This window comes from Sphaeramia orbicularis, chromosome 3 (genome assembly GCF_902148855.1).
Source record: "Sphaeramia orbicularis chromosome 3, fSphaOr1.1, whole genome shotgun sequence".
Classification (NCBI taxonomy): Eukaryota; Metazoa; Chordata; class Actinopteri; order Kurtiformes; family Apogonidae; genus Sphaeramia; species Sphaeramia orbicularis.
Window position 1 is genome coordinate 13,206,704 of NC_043959.1, and position 20,724 is coordinate 13,227,427.

General features: G+C 37.0%; 1 protein-coding gene across 1 annotated transcript; it reads right to left on the bottom strand.

Annotated features, from left to right (window-relative positions):
- Positions 1-583: 583 nt before the first annotated feature.
- Positions 584-20,460, bottom strand: LOC115415402 (myelin expression factor 2-like). Its single transcript, XM_030128972.1, is given in 18 exon segments — positions 584-965; positions 2,659-2,710; positions 4,080-4,267; positions 5,779-5,835; positions 7,741-7,836; positions 7,915-8,013; positions 9,213-9,257; positions 10,623-10,724; positions 13,082-13,142; positions 13,229-13,281; positions 13,377-13,530; positions 14,285-14,486; positions 16,665-16,748; positions 16,834-16,841; positions 17,769-17,821; positions 18,596-18,703; positions 18,706-18,797; positions 20,281-20,460. Coding segments are annotated over 18 exon segments (1,734 nt in total). The 5' UTR covers positions 20,397-20,460; the 3' UTR covers positions 584-801.
- Positions 20,461-20,724: the final 264 nt, after the last annotated feature.

A 20,724-nucleotide genomic window follows, 5' to 3' on the forward strand; every position in this document is an offset into this window, starting at 1 on the left:
AAATCTGGAATTAAGCCAAAAAAAAAATCTTGAATTAAGCTAAAAAAAAATTCTGAATTACACACACACACAAAAATCTTGAATTGAGCAAAAAAAAATCTTGAATTAAGCAAAAAAAAAAAAAAATCTTGAATTAACCTCCTAGAACCCAGGAAATGTCAGCAAAGTACCAGCGTTTTTGTTTTTTTTATTAAATAAGTGCCTATATTGGAAACATCATGATGCAACTTTTTCAGATGCAGTTTTTAAAATTTTTATGGAATGTCCTTATGGTGGACAGTTTTCTTTTCTTTTTGTATAAAGTTGTGAAACTCCTGTCCACAAATAGGAGGGAAAAAAAAAAAAAAAGGAAACTGAACTGGAACGACTGATCTTAAACCTTTAGGAATCCAAACATCCCCTCGTTAAAGCTACCTGATAAATTCCATTTGTCACTTTTTTCCTTACATGTCTGCGTTTTGTGAAAAGCCAAGTGTTCCACCTGTAGAAGCTGTAACTCAAACAGAAACACAAACTCCAGCCTCACTTCAACCCTGAGCGCAACAACTGCTTTGGAGACTTTGACCAGAATTTACAAGCACCGGGTTTAAAAATTAAAAACTTTTATTTGTTCCAATAAACTGCCTGACAAATTAAAAAGGGTTTTACAAAACAAAAGATAAAAGAGCTATGTCGTATAGTGTCTAAACAACAAACCAAACGGTGGACACGGTGGAGATATGAAGAAAAGTGTGTTTTTAAAACAAAACAAAAGATCATTGGCAGAGAGGGCTGAACGCGGACGCCGCTTCTACGAAAGCTCTAAGCGTTACGGTCGATGCGGACGTCCACCTCGCGCCCGTTGATCTTGGTTCCATTCATCATCCTGCAGGCCTTCTCGGCGCTCTCTGCTGAGTCGAACCTCACCGTTCCGCAGCCCTTCGACTTTCCGTTCTCCATCTTGATCTCTGCGAACATGACCTGACCTGCAGCACAAAACAACGAGCAACGACTGAGCTGGGAAACCGATGCACGATGAAAACGCTTTAACCATGTTCCACACAAACACAGCGGTCCAAACACTAGGGCTGTGTATCAGCAAGAACATGGCGATACGATACAAATCACAATACTAGGATCGCTATACGATGTATCACGATATATCACGATACTGTTAAAAAGGTAATTTTTTGTTTTTCTTTTTTTTAATGATTATTTCCTTAAAGAATTGAATTACACCAGAAATCTGCACAAATGCTAAACACATTTTTATTTGATCCCAACAGGATCTAATGTTATATCACAAAATGTTCCTGTGTTCAAACTGAAATTCTGTTTTACAGACATTACAGTTTCAGATCCTGTGCAAATGTTCATATTCTATTAGTTCAGAACTAACATCAGAACAGTATTTTAGTTCAATCCCAACAAAGGAACTAACATTATTTAATAAAAGTGTTAAATAATAATAAATAAAAGAAAAACAAAAATGAACCTCCACAATATCTGCATTTGAATAAATACTTAAAAATATCGATACAGTACTTTTTAATATTGATACAACATTGGGAAATGAAATATCACAATACTGCAGAAACGATATTTTCATACACCGCTAAATTTGCGTGACTCCTAGACTACAGGAAAATGTATTTATTAACTCCAACGCCTTGATTCCCATCAGGACAAGTCATTTCCCACCAGGAGCAAAGTCAGCAATAATATGTTCCTAATTTCAATATAAATTATTGGGTTGGAACAAATGGAACTGAGTCAAATAATGTTACTGTCTTTGCAGTTTGGACACATTTAAACACAACACAGCCAACACGTTTATGGAAACAGAACTGAAGACCTACTATATCAAATTTAAAACCTTTTAAATACTCTTAAGGCAGGGGTCTCAAACTAATTTTAGTTCAGTTCCACATTCACCCCAATTTGATGTCCAGTGGGCCGGACCAGTAAAATAGTACCAGTGAAAAAAGTAAAATTAAATTATGGTAATGTTTACATCTACATCATTTCCTTAACAATCTGAAGAACATGAACAACTTGAAATGTCTTAAGAAAAACAAGTGCAATTTTAACAATATGCCTCAGATTATCAGTTTGTCATTTGCACATGTGCGTTACAACTTGCATTACAATTACAAATACACAAAACACTTAGTATCAGGCAGAGCGTTGGTAAAATTGCATTTACATTTCTTAAGACACTTCAGGTTGTTCACATTTGTTCAGGTTATTCACATTTTTTGTAAAAGGGTATATTAATGCAAACATTTTCATGGAATTTAACTTTTTTTTCACTAAAACAAAGATAAAATCTGCAGTTTATTATTATTTATAGGTTATTATGATACTATTTTACTGATGTGACCCAGCTGAGATCTAACGGTCTGTATGTGGAACCTGAATTAAAATGATTTTTACACCATTGATTGTTAATATCTTCATATCTTCAGTGTAATTCATCCTACAGGCTACACTGGACCTTTGGTGGGCCAGATTTGGCCCCCGGGCCGCATGTTTGACACCTGTTTTAAGGTATTAAATGCAGGTTTGTACATTCAGGACTTCAGACTTTTTCAGAGCCTGTATGTGTGGGTGGTTTTTGTTGTGTAACCCTTGCTTTTAATTGTCATTTTAAAGTTCCGGCGTGTGTCAAACACCTACCACAGTGACTGAACTTCTCCTTCAGCTTCTGCCATGTGAGGTCATAGGACAACTGCAACACACCAATGATCATCCAGGTCAAACATAACGCTCATGTGACTGACATATCAAAAGGATTTCCCAACTGTCTTCTGCTCTTATCCCACGCAAATGCACCGACACTATTGGTAACTTCTAAAACTTCTTATACAAGCTACTTTTGGAAGACAATAAATGATAATAAGAACATAAAATCATATTTATACCACTGTCCAGTTCTAGAGTTCTCATGCTCTTTTACATTAAATCACAAACCTACAGCTCTCCCTGTCTCCTATAAATGTTAAAACCAGGCAGATTTTGTTGTCCCTTATGGGTAAGGAACCAAATATGGTAACTTCACTGACCTTGATTGACATGATAATAAAATTTTTTTTGAAATTTAATTAAAAGGTGCTGGAGACTTTCGTGACCAATTTTTCATCAAATCAGTCCAACCTCAGTCATATCCTCAGTATCATGAATCTGTAAGTCTGTGTCATTACTCACCTGAATGGCTTTCCTCACGGTGAACAGTTTCTTAGTGCCATCCACCAGAAACAAACCATGTGTTTACAAACTGAGCCAGGAGGTAACTCTGGCATCTGAGGAATTTTGTCAATATGTGCATTGTGGGAAACGCCGGTTTGCTCCGCCATCTGTCAGCGGCAGCTGCTACAGACACAACGTGGAAACGGCAGGAGCTCCCTTCCCTCTATGCATATTCCGCCGGCCGTTTCCGCATCGTGTTTTTTTCATCCATATAATATCATATGGTCGCGCTAGAGGGAAGGGAGCTCCTGCCGGTTCCACATCGTGTCTTTAGTACCTGCTGCTGTCAGGCGGCTGCACGAACCAGCGTTTCCCACAATGTACGTCGCGACAAATTTCCGAAGATGTCCGAGTTCCCTCCGACTGTTTGTAAACACATGGTTTGTTTCTGGTGGATGGCACTGAGAAACTGTTCACCGTAATGCAAGAGATTCAGGTGAGTAATCACAGACAAACAGATTCATGATACTGAGGATATGACTGAGGTTTCACAGATTTGATGAAAAATTGGTCACGAAAGTCTCCCGCATCTTTAAGTGGAAGTACTGAAAAGAGAAGCTAAAAAACAATCAAATAAAATAAACCTCACCTTTTCGCTGTTAGTTAGATGTTCACTTTCAAATTTATTGACTAATTAATTTAAGTTTAATGAGATTTTCATTTATTTAGTATTTATTACTTTGGCTTCAAGTTCAGTTCAACCGTTTCTAATAAAGTAAAAAAGTTAATTTCTGAGTGTCGCTGATGAACTTTTCACTGTCAGAAAACATCAGCCCTTAATAAAAATCCCAGTTACAACGTGACTCCTAGACTCAAACCTCGAGAATCTATTGATCTCTTTTTGCACTTACATTTCGCACAAAGATCTGACATCCTCCTTTGGACCCAGAGCCCCTGTCGGACATGCCTCCGGTCATGTGACTCGGTCCTCCTCCGCCTCCAAAGCCTCCGTATCCACGGTTCATGTCCATTCCCGACATGCCCATCCGGTCAAAGCTGGACCCCATCCGGTCCAGGCCCATATTCCCCATTCCACCACCTGCAACACATATGACCGTCAAGTCAGTTCAATTAATGCAGAATTAAATATGGTAATGAGTGACTATCAGTGTTTTATAGGGTTTTCCCATTAAATATACTCAGATAATGATAACGATGAAACTGAATAATCATGCACTTCATTATTTCTGTCCAAGAACTTGTAATTTCAGCAGTTACACATGGTAACAGAATAGATTAAGTCCCACCTCCTTGCAAGTTTACTGTGTTACAAAAGAAAAGTCAAAAAAAGGTCATAAAATGTCAAAGTTAGAGTCTAGATGCCTGAGGAACTTCAATATTCCAAATGTTTTATGAATTATTCCAATAATAAACCCACCTGACCCTTTCATGCATGAGATTCTGCTTTTGCTTGACACAAAAGCTAAAAAACACAAAAACTATGGAAAGATATGTGAACAATATGTTTGAGAAAAATATGGTGCTTTAATATTTCAAAATGCGATAATTCTTTATGACATTATATCCATTTATTTCATAATGGCTTAATTTAGAATGACCCTTACTCTGCCTCAGGTCAACTGTCAACACCACTACACAAACATTTGTCCCCAATTCTTTAATCTTATCATTTAGATTACTACTGACTAGGGCTGTTAGAAAATATCGGTTCTGTAATATATTGCGATATTTCATTTCACAATACTGTATCGATATTAAAAAGTACTGTATTGATATTTTTCAGTATTTATTCAAATGCAGATATTGTGGAGGTTCATTTTTGTTCTTTTGTTTTTCTTTTTTGTTTATGTTTTATTTATTATTATTATTATTATTATTTAACACTCTTTTATTAAATAATGTTAGTTCCTTTGTTGGGACTGCGCAAAAATAATGCTCTGATGTTAGTTCTGAACTAATAGAAAATGAACATTTGAACAGCATCTTAAACTGTAATGTCTGCAAAACAGAATTTAAGTTTGAACACAGGAACATTTTGTGATATATCATTAGTTCCTGTTCTGATCAAATAAAAATGTGTTTAGTATTTGTGCATATTTCTGGTTTAATTCAATTCTTCAAAGAAATTATTTTTTTTAAATTGCCTTTTAACAGTATCATGATATATCGTATCGTGATCCTAGTATTGTGATTTGTATTGTATCGCCAGATTCTTGCCAATCCACAGCCCTACTATTGACACATCCGAAACCCAGTCCTAAAGCATGTGTTTGGTTCAGTATCAGGCCTGGACAGCCGCTGTAGAGCAGAGCTCATCTGTTAGAGAAGACAGCCGCTCCAAACACCTGATCCTTTTATCATCTGTTCAGAAAGTCATGATCTCCTCACACTGTAATAATCTAATCTAATCCATCTAATCTGATAGTCGTTCATAAGGAGTTGCATAGAAGCGATACAATAAAAGTTTGAAATGAAAACAGTACAAAAAAAGGAAGCACGGTTTGACATAAGAGTTTAAAATAACAGTAAAATACAACATGTATGTGGTTTACAACAGATACTGACAGACAGGTGGGATGTTTCTTGTACCTAATCCAGTCCCCATGTGTCCCATTCCACCGCTGCTCATTCCTCCAAAACCTCCACCTAGACGAGAGAATTCAAGTCACTGTTGTATTCTATTAAAAACTCACACAAAAACACCAACACATTAAGTACACAACATAACACATTAAAAAAACACTATCACTACGATCAGACAGCAGGTCTTAATGTACAATTTGGATTTTTCTGTGTGTTGGTTCATATTCCACATTAAATGTGACTTCTATCAGTTTTGAGTCTGTACTGAATGTGACCCTGAAGTGACCCACATGCACTAAAGAGGTCCTGAAGTGACCCACATGCACTAAAGAGGTCCTGATTGAATACGAGACCACGCAGACACACACTGTGTTTATAGAAGGAAATATGGAGGGATCTTGCATTGGTGCAGAACTGTGACGTTTGTCGCATTTCAGTGACGTAAAGGTCGGATAAATGTGACCTGGACGTTCAGACTGAAGTCACATTGGAAAATATTAGATACGTATCAGATTTAGGACCACATATGAAAGTGGTCCGGGTCAGATTTAGGACCACATATGAAAGTGGTCCGGGTCAGATTTAGGACCACATGTGAAAGTGGTCTGGGTCAGATTAGTGCTGTTCAAACGGTCTTTAACAGATCAGATACAGGTCACATATGGACAAAAAAAAAAAAAAGAATCACATTTGGGCCACATTTACCTGCAGTGTGAATGGAGCCTAAGTCTCAAACACTAAACATCAACCCTTAGTAGACATTCCACTGTGTATTTTATTTATTTGTTTAATCTTTAGGTAAGTTAGTTGAGAACTCATTCTCATTTCCAATCATGACCTGACCAAGAGGCAGCACACAGACAGGATGAAAAACAGAACACATTATATGTATGAGCGATCACAGAATGTCACATAAATGGAAAAGGCTAAGAACAGGCGCAGTGGTCCTGAAGGGTAGTTCACTGACCTTTACAACAATGAGACTGATATGAATGAGGTGAGTTTTAGGGAATTTTGTAAGTAATTCCAATCATTAGCAGAAAAGCAGAAAACTGGAATGAGGATGGACCGAGTGGTCCGGGCTTTGGAAATGAGAAGGTTAATGAAACTGCTGGAACCAAGAGTATGGGTGGAGCTGTGACTGTAGTGAAGGCAGATCAGGTGGAGTTTGTAGATGTACAGACTAGGGATGTAACGATTACCAGTATAACGATTAACCAGGGTAAAATTGCCAATGGTTAGTATTACCGTTTAAATTCTAATTATCATGAAACCATGTTTGATTACCGCACTTTTAGGAGAAAAAATCCTATGTAAAGAATATTTGAGTACAGTTTTAATTTATTACAATTTTGATTTTCTATACCTAATATTTGGAACCAATATTCACTTTTAAAGTCTTTGAAAAGGTTTGTTAAGCATCTGTGTGTTATTTATGCAATAAAGTATAAACATTTTTCAAATCACATTTCATATTTTTTTGTGTTTTCTGGCCTTTTATGTTGATATAGTAGGTTAAAGTGAAAAAATAATAGACAGATGATATAGATGAAGTGCTGAAAAACAGATCCCAAACATGGGTATAGTAAACATTTGTTTATATAGTATATAAAGGCCAAATCAAAAGGACTGAAAAACAGACAAAATAGGTTCAGACCACTAAGGGTTAATACTTGAATGTTTCTGCAACAGAAAGTACATTGTGCCAATTATTTTATTTGTTGTTTTTTTTAAAAATACAACTTGGTTAAATTAGTTCAGTGTGTGTATAAGTACTTTTTGAACTTTTGAGCACAATTTCAATAATACTGCGATAATAATGATAACCGTGATAATTTTGGTCACAATAACCGTGATATGAAATTTTCATATCGTTACATCCCTAATACAGACACTGGTGGAACTGTCTGGAGTGAAGAGAGGGCCAGTGGACCAGTGAGTGCAGTGGTAGTCACAGTACGTATTTACCCATTCCTCCAAATGAATCCCCAAATCCTCGATTCACTGACATGTCACTGTGGCCAAAATCCCGATCCATTCCACCCATTCCTGACCGGTACATGTCTAATAAACAAAGACACATACAAATAAATCCAACCATTGAGAAGACCCTCAGCTGTGCTCAGACTGCCTTAAACTCACCTCCCATCCTGCCGACTGGTGCCATATCTCTTCCTCCGAAGCCCCCCATGTTTCCCATGTTGTCCATACCCCCAAAGCCGCTGCTGCCTCCACCCATTCCTGTTCAAAACAAGGGGGATTTTACTTTAAATGCAGTCATTAGTAGGGATGTAAACAATTAATCAACTTCATTAAAGTTTGTGAGGCTTCAGGAGGTAGGGAAAAGATAAATGAGCAAAAAGTTTCACTTCCACTTCTGCGGGAGCATGGACTGCACCGCCTCAAACCCCCATAATATGAGAAGTAGGATGGAAAGTGACGCACGCAGTTACCAACCAACACACACGCATCCCCTGGCGCACATGCGGCCGAGTAACCCCCCACCCCACCGACGAAGCGCGCCTGCATGCACCCCACCCACCGACCGACGAAACGTACGTGCGTGCAAACACCGCCACACCAACAGATGAATTCTACAGGAAACACTGACCAAGGTTATTATCGTTAACGAAAACTGATGAAATGACGAAAACAAGAATTGAAAAAACATTTTCGTTAACTGAAATAAATAAAAACTATAAAAGAAAAAAGCAGCTCACTAACTGAAGCTGTATTGGTGTTTACAAAACTAACTAAAACATATACAAATTATGGATAAAATTCCCTTCGTTTTCATCTTTGTCAATATCGGATTAGTACGAAAGCGGTTTATTTTGCTCTAGCAATTTTAGCTAGCGGCACCATACGACACTTGACGGTCTGTCACTTGTGGTTTCCAGTCGTCTTCTGGTCCCCACTCTACCTGGAAACATGCAGACTAAAGTTGGGAGAAAGCAGCAGAGTCCTGTCTGGGATTTATTTGAATACGACGGAGAAGAAGAGAAAACATACGACAAAACTAAAATTAATACTAAAACTAAACTAAAAATAAGCATTTAGAAAAAAATGAAAACTAATAAAAACTAGCGAACCTGCTCTAAAAACAAATTAAAACTAACTGAATTAAAGACAAAAAAGTCAAAACTAAATAAAACTAAACTAGAATGAAAAATACAAACTATTAGAACCTTGACACTGACTGTATCCAACGGTTCAATAAATCAATCATTAAGGAACATGACATGCTTTTGTCATGAAGTACAAACAATATTTAGCTTTTATTTTTATAGACCGTATTGAAAGAAATTTAGGTTCTCAGGAAAATCGCTGCTTATCAATTAATCGTTAATCGGTCAATAAGGTCAACCAACTAATGATTAATGGATTGATAATTTGCATCCCCAGTCGTTATGTAATTACACTGTAGTGACTGCCCATACCTCCTCCCAGTCTGTTCATTCCACCATAACCAGGAACGTCCATCACTGTGAAAGAGAAGAGCAGTCAAACACAGAACAGGGTTTGCACACAGGAGGTGAAGTGCAAAGAACAAAGTGGAAAACAGGTTTCTTTGTGGTGCTGAGAAGAATCTATCTTGCTTCCTTTCCATCTCTGTCAAACATGACAGGTAACTTTAGTATTTGCTGTTATTTGATACCTGCTAAACCAGGGCTCTCAAACTCATGTTCTTTCAGGTTCCACATTCAGCCCGATTTGATCTGCAGTGGGCCGGACCAGTAAAATAATAACACAATAACCTAGAAATAATGACAACTCCAAATTTTATCTTTGTTTTAGTGTAAAAAAAAAAACCCCAAAACATTAAATTATGAAAATACTTACTTTTATAAACTATCCAAACAAAAAGACGTGAATAACCTGAAAAAACTGAAATTTCTTGAAAAATAAGTGCAATTTTAACAATATTATGACTCAACTTATCCTTTATACGTGTGCATTATGGATCGGATCTACAAAGACACAAACACTGAGGAACAGGCAGAAAATAGTTAAAATTGTGCTTAATTTTCTTTAGACATTTCAGGTTGTTCATATTGTTCAGGTTATTCATGTTTTATTGCTACAGGATAGTTTGTAAATGTAAATATTTTCATAATCTAATTTTTTTTGCACTAAAGCAAAGACAAAAACTTGAAGTTGTCATTATTTATAGACATAATGTAAGATTATTTTTTTCATATCAAACTGAGAAGAAAATCTGGAGTCATGCTTTTTTGTCGGTTATTCTGCTTATTATTTGACTGTAGATCATATTGGTCTGTATGTGGAACCTGAACTAAAATGAGTTCCACAGCCTTGACTGTGGAATTTTTGGACTTTGCTAATTCATTCCACGGGCCGGATTGGAACCTTTGGTGGGCCGCATGTTTGAGACCCCTGTGCTAAAACATCCAAACTATCCGTACAAAGGCAAGTGTTCACTGACTTCAGGCAAGAAGACGTCTAATCCATCTGTCTGAATGGGCTGGTATAAAAAAAAAAAAAAAACACGTTCAACCCTGCTGTACAAAGGTGACATTAAACACCATGTCAGTCACAATGATGTCCTACAGACGTCCTGTGTTTCACCTGCTAACACTTCCACCTTCTTATCTCTGTAACCTATATTGGACACATAGGGTCAAAAGATGAGCCACATGCATGTCATCCTACCGTCTGTTACTGAACGGCTTAGACATTAACTGCAGCTTGGTTTCCCACTGACATAAATTTACACAAATGCATTATGTAACATCTGTAACATGACCCAGTGGGAAACCATACTTGTGACGAATAAAAGACTACATTTTCAACCTATATATAAGCATTTCCTGAAGACAGTCACTGACCTCCGGGGCCCATGGAGCCCATGCCTCCTCCCCCACTCAGACGATTGGCATTTATAGGCTGTCCACCTGGTCCCAGTCCCATTCCAATACCACCTAGACCTCCTACACACAAAACACACACCGCATATAAAGGACAGTTAAACAATGGGAACAGTAACAGGCTGAAGAACATTCTGTAATTTATATGCAAGACATGAGGAAGTAGGGGTGTAAGAAAATATCAGTTCTGCAATATATCACGATATTTCATTTCACAATACTGTATCGATATTAAAAAGTACTGTATCAATATTGTTAGGTATTTATTCAAATGCAGATATTGTGGAGGTTCATTTTATTTTTTGTTTTTATTTTTTGTTTCTATTTTTTCTTATTATTACTTTATATTATTATTATTATTTATCATATTTTATTTTATTACTTAACACTGTTTTATTGAAAAATGTTAGTTCCTTTGTTGAGACGGCACAAAAATAACGTTATAATGTTAGTTATGAACTAATAGAATATGAACATTTGAACGGGATCTTAAACTGTAATGTCTGTAAAAGAGAATTTAAGTTTTAACAAAGGAAAATTTTGTGATATAGCATTAGATCCTGTTGTGATCAAATAAAAATGTGTTTAGTATTGGTGCATATTTCTTGTGTAATTCAATTCTTCTACGAAATAATCATAAAAAACAGAAGCAAACAAAAAACTGACCTTTTAACAGTATCGTGATATACTGTGATATATCGTATCGTGATCCTAGTATTGTGATATGTATCATATAACCAGATTCTTGCCAATAAACACCCCTATGAGGAAGCCAACATCACTTTTTGCTCAGTTAAGTTTAAAGTAAAAAGAGGCTTTCCTGAGTTACTAATGTCTATACATATCCAAACAATGCAGAATATGGAGTATAAAACAATTTCTGGACAAACATCATCTCCCTGCACTTCACTAAAAAAATACACCAATACAAATAGAGCTGCAATCTATTAGGTGCTTGAAGCGAATGCAAAAATTCACGATTCCATTAATCGACTCGAATTGATTGAAGGGAAATATTCTATTGCAGTTCTTCCTGAATTGAGGCTTCTTTGTGCGTCACAATACATGTCCGTGTGAAACACAACAGTGGAACCAATGTTTAACAGCAGAGAAATGAAGGAAACAAAGCTTTGATTCAGGAGAATTGTGGTTGAATGATTTTTTTTTTTTTTTTTTAAATCACTGAGTAGATTAATCGTTCCAGCTCTACATACAAACATCCATGGGTTTTGTACTTCTAATACCTTTTATATTAGTGTAATACTTAATCCCTGACAGATTTAAATCAACAACTGATGTTTTGGAAATGCACAAATCTTCAACCCTTCTGGGGGAAGGTTCACTCAGCTCTCTGTGATGTGTTGGGATATGCAATCCCAAATTCTTGTCTTGTTCTGTACCTTGGACATTTGGAAGAAAAGGTGCATAAAGAAGACATATCTTGTCAAGATTCTCCTAGTGGCCAGGAAAAAGGCCATAACAAAGAACTGGCTTAAGACTGATGCTCCGTCTTACAAACAATGGCTTTCAATCATAGACCATATACTTGTCATGGAACAACTTACATATAAACTGAAGTTGAAAGAAAATCTCTTTATGAAAAACTGAGGGAAATGGCTGACATTCAGAGACAAATGTGTCTATTAAGGGACCTAAACACATTCTGACACAGACACAGGCTGTTCTTTTCATTTGTTACCTCCCCCAAGGAGGTTCTGTTTTCGCCAGGGTTTGTTTTTTTGTTTATTGGTTAGTTAGCAAGATAACTGAAAAAGTTATGGACGGATTTCGATGAAATTTTCAGGACATGTCTGAAATGGGACGAGTAACAAATGATTCGATTTTGGGAATGATCCGGATCACTGTCTGGATCCAGGAATTTTTAAAAAGATTCTTTATCAGTGGGAGATAGGTATATTTCATCATATGTACATGCAACTCCACAATGAATGGTCAGAGTGCTTGATAAAAAAAAAAAAAAAAATACAACATAAGTTCCCAACAGGTTCTACAAGATATTGAAGATTGATCTGGAGCCTCACAAAATTCTGGATACCATGATCCAGAATAGGAAAAAATAGTGGAGTTTTGGAATTTTCATTCAACTAATATTATTGTTATTTTTATATCTTGGCAAAACACATGAAATAGAGGAAAACACAAAAAGGCACTAACAACAATGCCAAGGGTCTAAGTCCAAAGTCCAGGTATTATTTCAGTAGATCACAGCATGGGAGACTGAGCTGCCTTGGCGGAGGTCTGCGCTCTCTGAGCGCTTTTCTAGTTTGTTTTCTGTTCTTTTATTTCTTTTCCTGCTCCTCTATCTGAGGAGGTTGGTTTGTTATACTGATAAAATGACAAATATAAACATTGTTTAAAAAAAATATCAACAATTGACGTTGGAACAAACGGCTACTCACGTGGCAACGGAGGTGCTTTTTCTACTTGACGGAAATCATCCAGAGGGAGAGATTTCTCATCCTATAAAATAACATGATGTGATGTAAATAAGGCTTTTTTCCCCCTCATTCTACATCACTTTAGTAGGTTTGCATTAGTAAAGTAACATACCATTTGACATGCATCTGTCTGTCAAAGAGCATCTGCCCGTTGAACATGGCTGAATCCAGAGTCAAGGCCAGTACAGAACACGGCTGCAGAGGTCTTTTCAATAATCCATTATTACATTTGAATTCTGTATTATAAAAAGGATACATATGGCTTGTACGGCCTCCAGTGACTGCTCAAAAGTGACTGTTCCCATTCCACGGCTCTTCCCATCCTTATCCTCCTTTACATCTGCTCGTTTCACCACACCTGCCATGCTGAAAACTTCCTTTAACTTCTTCCAGCCCACCTTAAAATCAAGCTGAAAAGCGGCAAATGCACATGAGTATCTCTAATTATCATGCAGAACGGCTAACAAGTGCATTTTTAAATCCTTTAGGACAGGAGTGTCAAACTCATTTTCTTTCAGGGGCCACAATCAGCCCAGTTTGATCTCCAGTGGGCCGGACCAGTCAAAAAATAGCATAATAGCCTATAAATAATGACAACTCCAAATTTTTTATAAGCAAAAAACATTAAATTATGAAATCATTTACATTTTACAAAACTATCCAAGCAAAAAAGATGTGAATAACCAGAAAAAAACTGAAATTTCTGAAGAAAAATAAGAAGAAAAATTTGATTAATATTATGCCTTATGATTTCTATGTGTGCATTACAGATCAGATCTACCAAGACACAAAACAGTCAGAATATTGTTAAATTTACACTTATTTTTCTTTAGACATTTCAGGTTGTTCATTTTTGTTCAGGTTATTGATGTTTTATTATTAAAGGATATCAAAATTTTATGCTCTTTGCAATAAATCAAAGACAAAAAATTGGTGTTGCCATTATTTAGAGGCATGATGTCATATTTTTTCACATTAAACCAACAGGAACATTTGGAGTCATTATTTTTAGGTTATTATGCTGTTATTTTTGAGTGATGCCCTTGACTGTTAATATCTTCTGCACTTTACAAATTCATCATATGGGCCGGATTGGACCCTTTGGCGGGCCGCATTTGGCCCCCGGGCCGCATGTTTGAGACCCCTGCTTTCGGATGTCCTTACATTGGCCACAAACACGGTGGTGCCCAGTCGCCCGCCTTGCAGTGCGTGGATAACGTCAGGAGGTATGTTGGGATTGTTGGCGATGGATGGTGGGAGGTTCATTCCACCGGGTCCCATTTCCTGGCCCCGGCCTCCCTGTTGCCCTCCGCCCATGCGCTGTAGCACTCGTCTGGCATGTTCTCCATCAGGATCCTTGAAAATAAATAATAAACCACTCAAATCAACCAAATGGAATAAAAGTTACAGACTGTTCTATACTGTAATTATAGAAGCACTATAATTCCACATGTACGGTGAGGTTTGAGAATCTGTCAAAAGGAGATTTTTAAAAATCTGACAGTGGATTCACTATGTCTTAGGGAGGTGCTTTGTGATTTGAGTAAAAAGGAAAATCAACCCCCCTCCTTTGGCAGATGGATATGTGATGTCATGTTTTTCCTTAAAATAGAAAAGATTAGATACACATTGAAGGGATCAATGGAGAAGTTTAATGTGGTACAGCGTCCTTTTATTTCTTATGTAGAACAGCTGACAATGCACTTCAACTCCGGTTAAAGTGTTCTGTGTACAAGTGATTGGGTAATTACATAGTGGAACCTTGTATTTTTTTCTTATTTATTTTATTGTGGTGTCTTATTCCTCTGTCATATGTCTCAGTGTTTGTCTTATTGTATGTTTGAAAAACTGAAATTAATAAAATACATTGATCAAAAAAAAAAAAAAAAAAAGAAAATCAAGGCTATGTTTACATGTGCTTGGGTATTTTGGAAAACTGATATTTTCCCCTCTCCGTAAAACAAAACAAAACAAACCCTGTACACAGGAAATTTGTCAGAGTAAAATTTACTCTACTTGAAGAAAATGTTACTCTACCCAGATAACATTTGGTCCGTCTCTAAAAAGAATAAACATTACTCTTCGAGTAGAGCTCTCCAGACTCAATTTAGAGCCAAATTTACTCAATACAGAGCAAAATTTATTCTTTTTGAGGAAAATACTTTTGACTCTGGAAAAATGCTCAGTAATATTCCTGTGTACACGTGACCGTTTTCAGAAAAATCTTAGTTTCCACGGCCCCATATATCTACACCGCCGAGAGCATGAAAGCCTGTAGATGGCACTATGAAAGGAACGTCGAGTACCATTAACCAATCAGAATCCTGAAAGGACTCACAACAAAACATTACTTCCGTTATGAACCGTTTAAGTGATGATGTAACCGTCACATGTTTTCCTGGTTCCAGGTCCAAACAAATCTGAGACGTCCAACCTAAAATGCACATGGATGAACCTGTGACTGAATTTATCATCACAAACTGCTTTTCTGATGAGCTGGAGCGGATGAAAAGGGTTTAAACCCTGTTGAGTTCAACCGTGTTAGTTATGTAGTCGTCAACAGCTGCATCTGTTTATCAAAACCATGTTTTGTTTTTAGTTCTTGGAGACTGCTGCGCACGGACGTAAATGATGACCTCATTTACTTTCAACTGAACTGGACAGAACAGATAAAGGACTGATGAACTAAATATGAAGGATGAAAATGTGGAAACACCTCATAAAAGTCTCACTCTATATCACGGAAATACACAAAGATCCTGTTCAGCAGATGCAGTGGGCGCTAATTAGCTAAGATGTTAACATTCTAATCCTTGTAACTGCCCTTATCAGCTCCATCCTCTTCCTCTGTACTGGATAATCACATGTGAAGTGGTAGAATATTTCCTTCAAAAACTGGGACGTCTGTTTGAGATCTCCATTTCCGTCTGTTTACACACAAACGTGAAAACAGAGATTTGCCAAAGTCTCCACTTTGGCCAGAGTTTTTAGAAACCATCGTTTTCAGTGGGCGTGGCCATCATTAGCATGTAAACGATAGATTTTTGTCTGCGTCTGTGCCTCAGTTTTGCCAGATACTGGCTATATGTAAACGTAGCCTAAGACAGCATCACTAGAAGTGAAGGAGCCTCTTCTACTTGGAGAAAAAGCTTTAACTGTGGGAGAAAACAAAGGATACGCCACTTTGAGTTTTTCAGTTTACAAACAGATTCCCAGGCTTGGGGTCAGCAACCCTGGTCCTAGAGAGCCGCTATCCTGCATGTTTTCGATGTATCCCTCTTCCAACACACCTGATTCAAATGATAAGCCTATCATCAAGCTCTGCAGAAGCCTGATAATGACCATCAGGTGTGCTGGAGGAGGGAAACATCTAAAACATGCAGGATAGTGGCTCTCTAGGACCAGGGTTGCTGACCCCTGGTATAAGGAATATGAATGGGATGACTATGTGTAAACCAACCACAAAACAAGAACAAAATACATATATGTATGCATACATATGTATGTATGTATGCGTGTGTGTGTGTGTTTCTTACTGCCTTGATTGAGTGGCCTTCCACTTAAGTCATGCTTATTCATAGTTTCTATTGCTTTTTTGACAAACTCTTCATCCTTGAACTCCACCACACTGTTGAATCAGAGAAAGGCATTATGGGAAATGTGCAAGTACCTCCATGTAAACATGAATCTGATAATGTAATGCTTTTTCTTACCCACACCCCTAACCAGGAGAAGGATGAGAGTCCAGGTAGAAGCCATTCAATGTTGAGGGGGTAAACAAAGCACAGTTAAAATCAAGCAAAGGCTTTGAAGATTCCAAATTAAATGTATTCACATGCTTCTAGTCTTGTCTACGTTGCATGTTTGTCATTATTTTGCTACTGGCTTAAGCCAGCAGGATCTGGGTTGTGATCTAATGTACTGTGAATAGGATTACAAGGTCAATAATAGCATACGGTCATCAGAAATAGTCTATTTAATACTTTTTAAAATGTATCATTTATTCAGTATTTGATATTAAAAATGCATTTATCATTTACAAACACCTAAGCATCGTGTTTTGACTTAAGTCATACACCTGAGTGATTCCACTGGACATACTAATATATCCAATATATAGTTAATACATTGTTTGGGGTCATTCAGTTAAAGAAAAATGTTGAACATTTGCCATCTTTTAAAATGAAATTTAACAAATAAAAAAAAAAAAAACTACAGGATGATTCAGGGCTGTTTTGTTCCTTTGAAGAGAGAGCTGTGTCATAACAGAATTGTAACGTGATTTTGAGACATAAGGGTCAATCAATAAGACAAATCACACAACCCACATTTCCCTTTGGAAAATAGCCAACAAACAAAAACTTTTACAGCAATTGAAATGACAGCAACAAGCAAAAGTGTTCTCTTAAATGAGTTCATTAGGCTACTTTTCCAAAAAAATAAAGAAAAATAAAATTCAACAGGACATCTCCCTTTCAAATGAATATCAATCATTAGCCATCTATCAGGCTCTAAACACAACCTACGATAACTCCAGTTCAGTAACATAGTAAGACCCAAAGGATCAGAACCTAAAAGAGCACTGGATTAATAAGAGACTGCTGAGGGCATTTAAAACCTCGTGCAGCAAGTTGACCACATCACTTACCCTTGACTTTCCTTCTGCATCCTTAAAGAGCTCCACGTATGTAACCTCACCAACTACATGAGACATACAAAGGAAAAAATACCAAAAGAACAAAGGGATTTAAGTCACCAAGTCTTCAAGTCGCTGTTGGCCTTGGCAACGCCGCTACAGATGGAGATGTCCCATTAATGATCAACAGTCAGCCCAGACCAACATCCCACCAGACAACACCATGCCTTTTCTGGGCAGTGACTGAGACACCCAAAGGCCAAGGCCAGAGAAACACAGCTACATTAAACCTGGGAAATTCAAAACACTTCAACATTGATCAGTTGGTCGACAGATTCCATATATAATGGCATGTGAGAATTTTTAAACTGCCCTTTAACCTTTCAAAAGGCTTCTTAAGATCCCATAATTCTAGGTAGAACATTTCAGCAGTTTCATTCACATAATCAAAAAAGGGTTCACCTTGAAACAGATACAACAAAATTAGTCAACAATCAATCCTACTACTGATACTACTACTTTGAGGTTACATTTTGGAGCTGACAATGCCATAAAACAAGTAACAAAATAACTAATGTCATCTTCCTTTTCTCACAGACATATCAGCCCAAACTAAATTGTTGCCCATCCAAAAAATAAAATTAGAACTCCAATAACCTAATATCACACTATACTTGTTCCTTACAATGCACTATCCAGAAAAAAAGGAAGAAGCTAAGTAACTACTGGTAGAAGCAAAGTGAACCATCAGCTAACAAAAGAAAAGAGGTCAAGAACTTCTACTCAGCTGAAGAGACAGACAAAAGAGGAAACACCGTCCCCACTGCTGGTGAAATTACCTTTCTCACGCATTAGATCTTTAATTGCCTGCCACTTCATATCATACGGGATGTTGCTGATGAACACACGGTTCCTCTGAGCCCCTTTCTTTTCTCCACCATGTTTGCTTTGTATGGGTGAAAGCGGTTTCCTCTTCGGCTTCCAGAGGTCTTCTCTTTGCCATCAAGCTTATCTTTGGGAGGACTGGAGTCTTCGGCTTCCCTACAAAAAGAACAAACTCCAAATCAGTGCAAAGCTTACAAATTTCCTTCTAATTTCCTCTAATTGTTGAGCTCTAACTGTCACAGTTACACTTATTTCTTCATTGTTCTGAATAGTTTCTTTTGCCAGCTGCATGTTGCCTGTGTTTGTATTTATCTATGCATTTGAAATGTTTGTAATCTTGAATATTACTTGGGTGATATTTAAGTTCTAAAGCACTATCTGAGCTGAAAAGCACTAAAAAAAAGTGTGAATATTTTTCATATATTATCATGAATCGCTGGCTCCTAAGCCTTAGCCTCGTACAAAACTCATGCTTTAATTGTGCATAGGGATGTAACAATTACCAATATAACGATAAACCGCAGTAAAATTCCCAGCGTTTAGTATTACCATTTAAATTCTAATTATCATGATAACTGTGTTTGATTACCGCACTTGAACACAAACTTGATATGGAATATGGTCACGCAATGGCCATAAGGTGCCATCTTTAATGCATATTTGTATGTTTGATGTTTACATGTTAATATTTGAGTGTTTCTGCCAACAGAAAGTACATTGTGCCTATTATTTTATTTGTGGGGTGTTTTTTTTCCAAAGTACAACTTGGTTATATTATTTCAGGCTGTGTATAAGTACTTTTTGAACATTTTGAGCACATTTCAACAGTACCGTGATCATTTTGGGCACAATAACTGCGATATTAAATTTTCATATCATTACATCCCTAATTGTGCACATATATATTAGGTTCTTGTGATAGCTAGGTGGGTGTTAAAACCAACAATTCATGCCATTTTAACAAAAAAATTATAAACATCCATGTATAATTATTTGTCACATGTGACAGAATTAGGCGCGGCATAAAAGTCAATATATCTAGAAATAAAAGTTTTATTTCATGAAGTTTAATGCTAAAATGGTTGTTGGATTCAGAAATGCGATTTTATCTCGCTTTAACATGAGCTCATTTCATTCATTCATTCATTCATTCATTCACACTCTTAACGTTAATTCATTATTGTTAGCCTGCAACAAGAAACACGCACATGTGTACGACCACTACCACGGTCTATTAAGTTAAAATAAAATATGCATAATTAAGTGCATCGTATTCATTTATCTACTCAAATGACTGGGCTTTCATGTTAGCTTGTTTGAGCCAAAGCTTTGACAATGTTAGCATTAGCCTTTATATTAGCAACACACAACTGAGATTAGCAACGTGCCCCAAATAATAGCAACAACGTATAATTGAGGTTTGAGTAAAGAAAAAAAGTCAGCGTTAGAACATCTTTCCCATCGTGTTGGCGGCAAAGCGATAAAACACGCGTAAATCACGGTTGCTAGTTTCACCCTGCTCCGACATAGTTTACAAGGAGCCTTAGCTAACAATAGCTAGCATTCCAGGACTCCATCTTAGCTAACGAGTTAACAGCGGCTCAGATGGGACGGCCAGAACAATACACCGTTTATACACGTTTTCACGCCATTAGGTGTTTCTTGAGACGTGTCCTCGATGTCGGATTCCACAGATGCAGTAGATTCTTCTGGCTTTAGCGTTAGCTCTTCTTCAGGGGTTGCAACATCTGACATGTTGAGTTTTGTTTGCCTCACACACAACGCAAGATGCCTCTGTCTCTACGCAGTTCAAAATGTGGAGTGGTGATTTGAGAATTCACGCGAGATTTGGGAGCTGTTGCTAGGCAGCCTGCGAGAATAGAATAGAATAGAATAGAATAGAATAGAATAGAATAGAATAGAATAGAATAGAATAGAATAGAATAGTCTTTGTTGTGTTTTATTTTTATTTACATATTTTTTTCTCTTTTCATTAATGATGTTAATTGCCTGTTATAGAAAAAAAGATGGCAATAAAGTTAAAAAAAAAAAAAGAATAGAACAGAATACAATACAATACAAT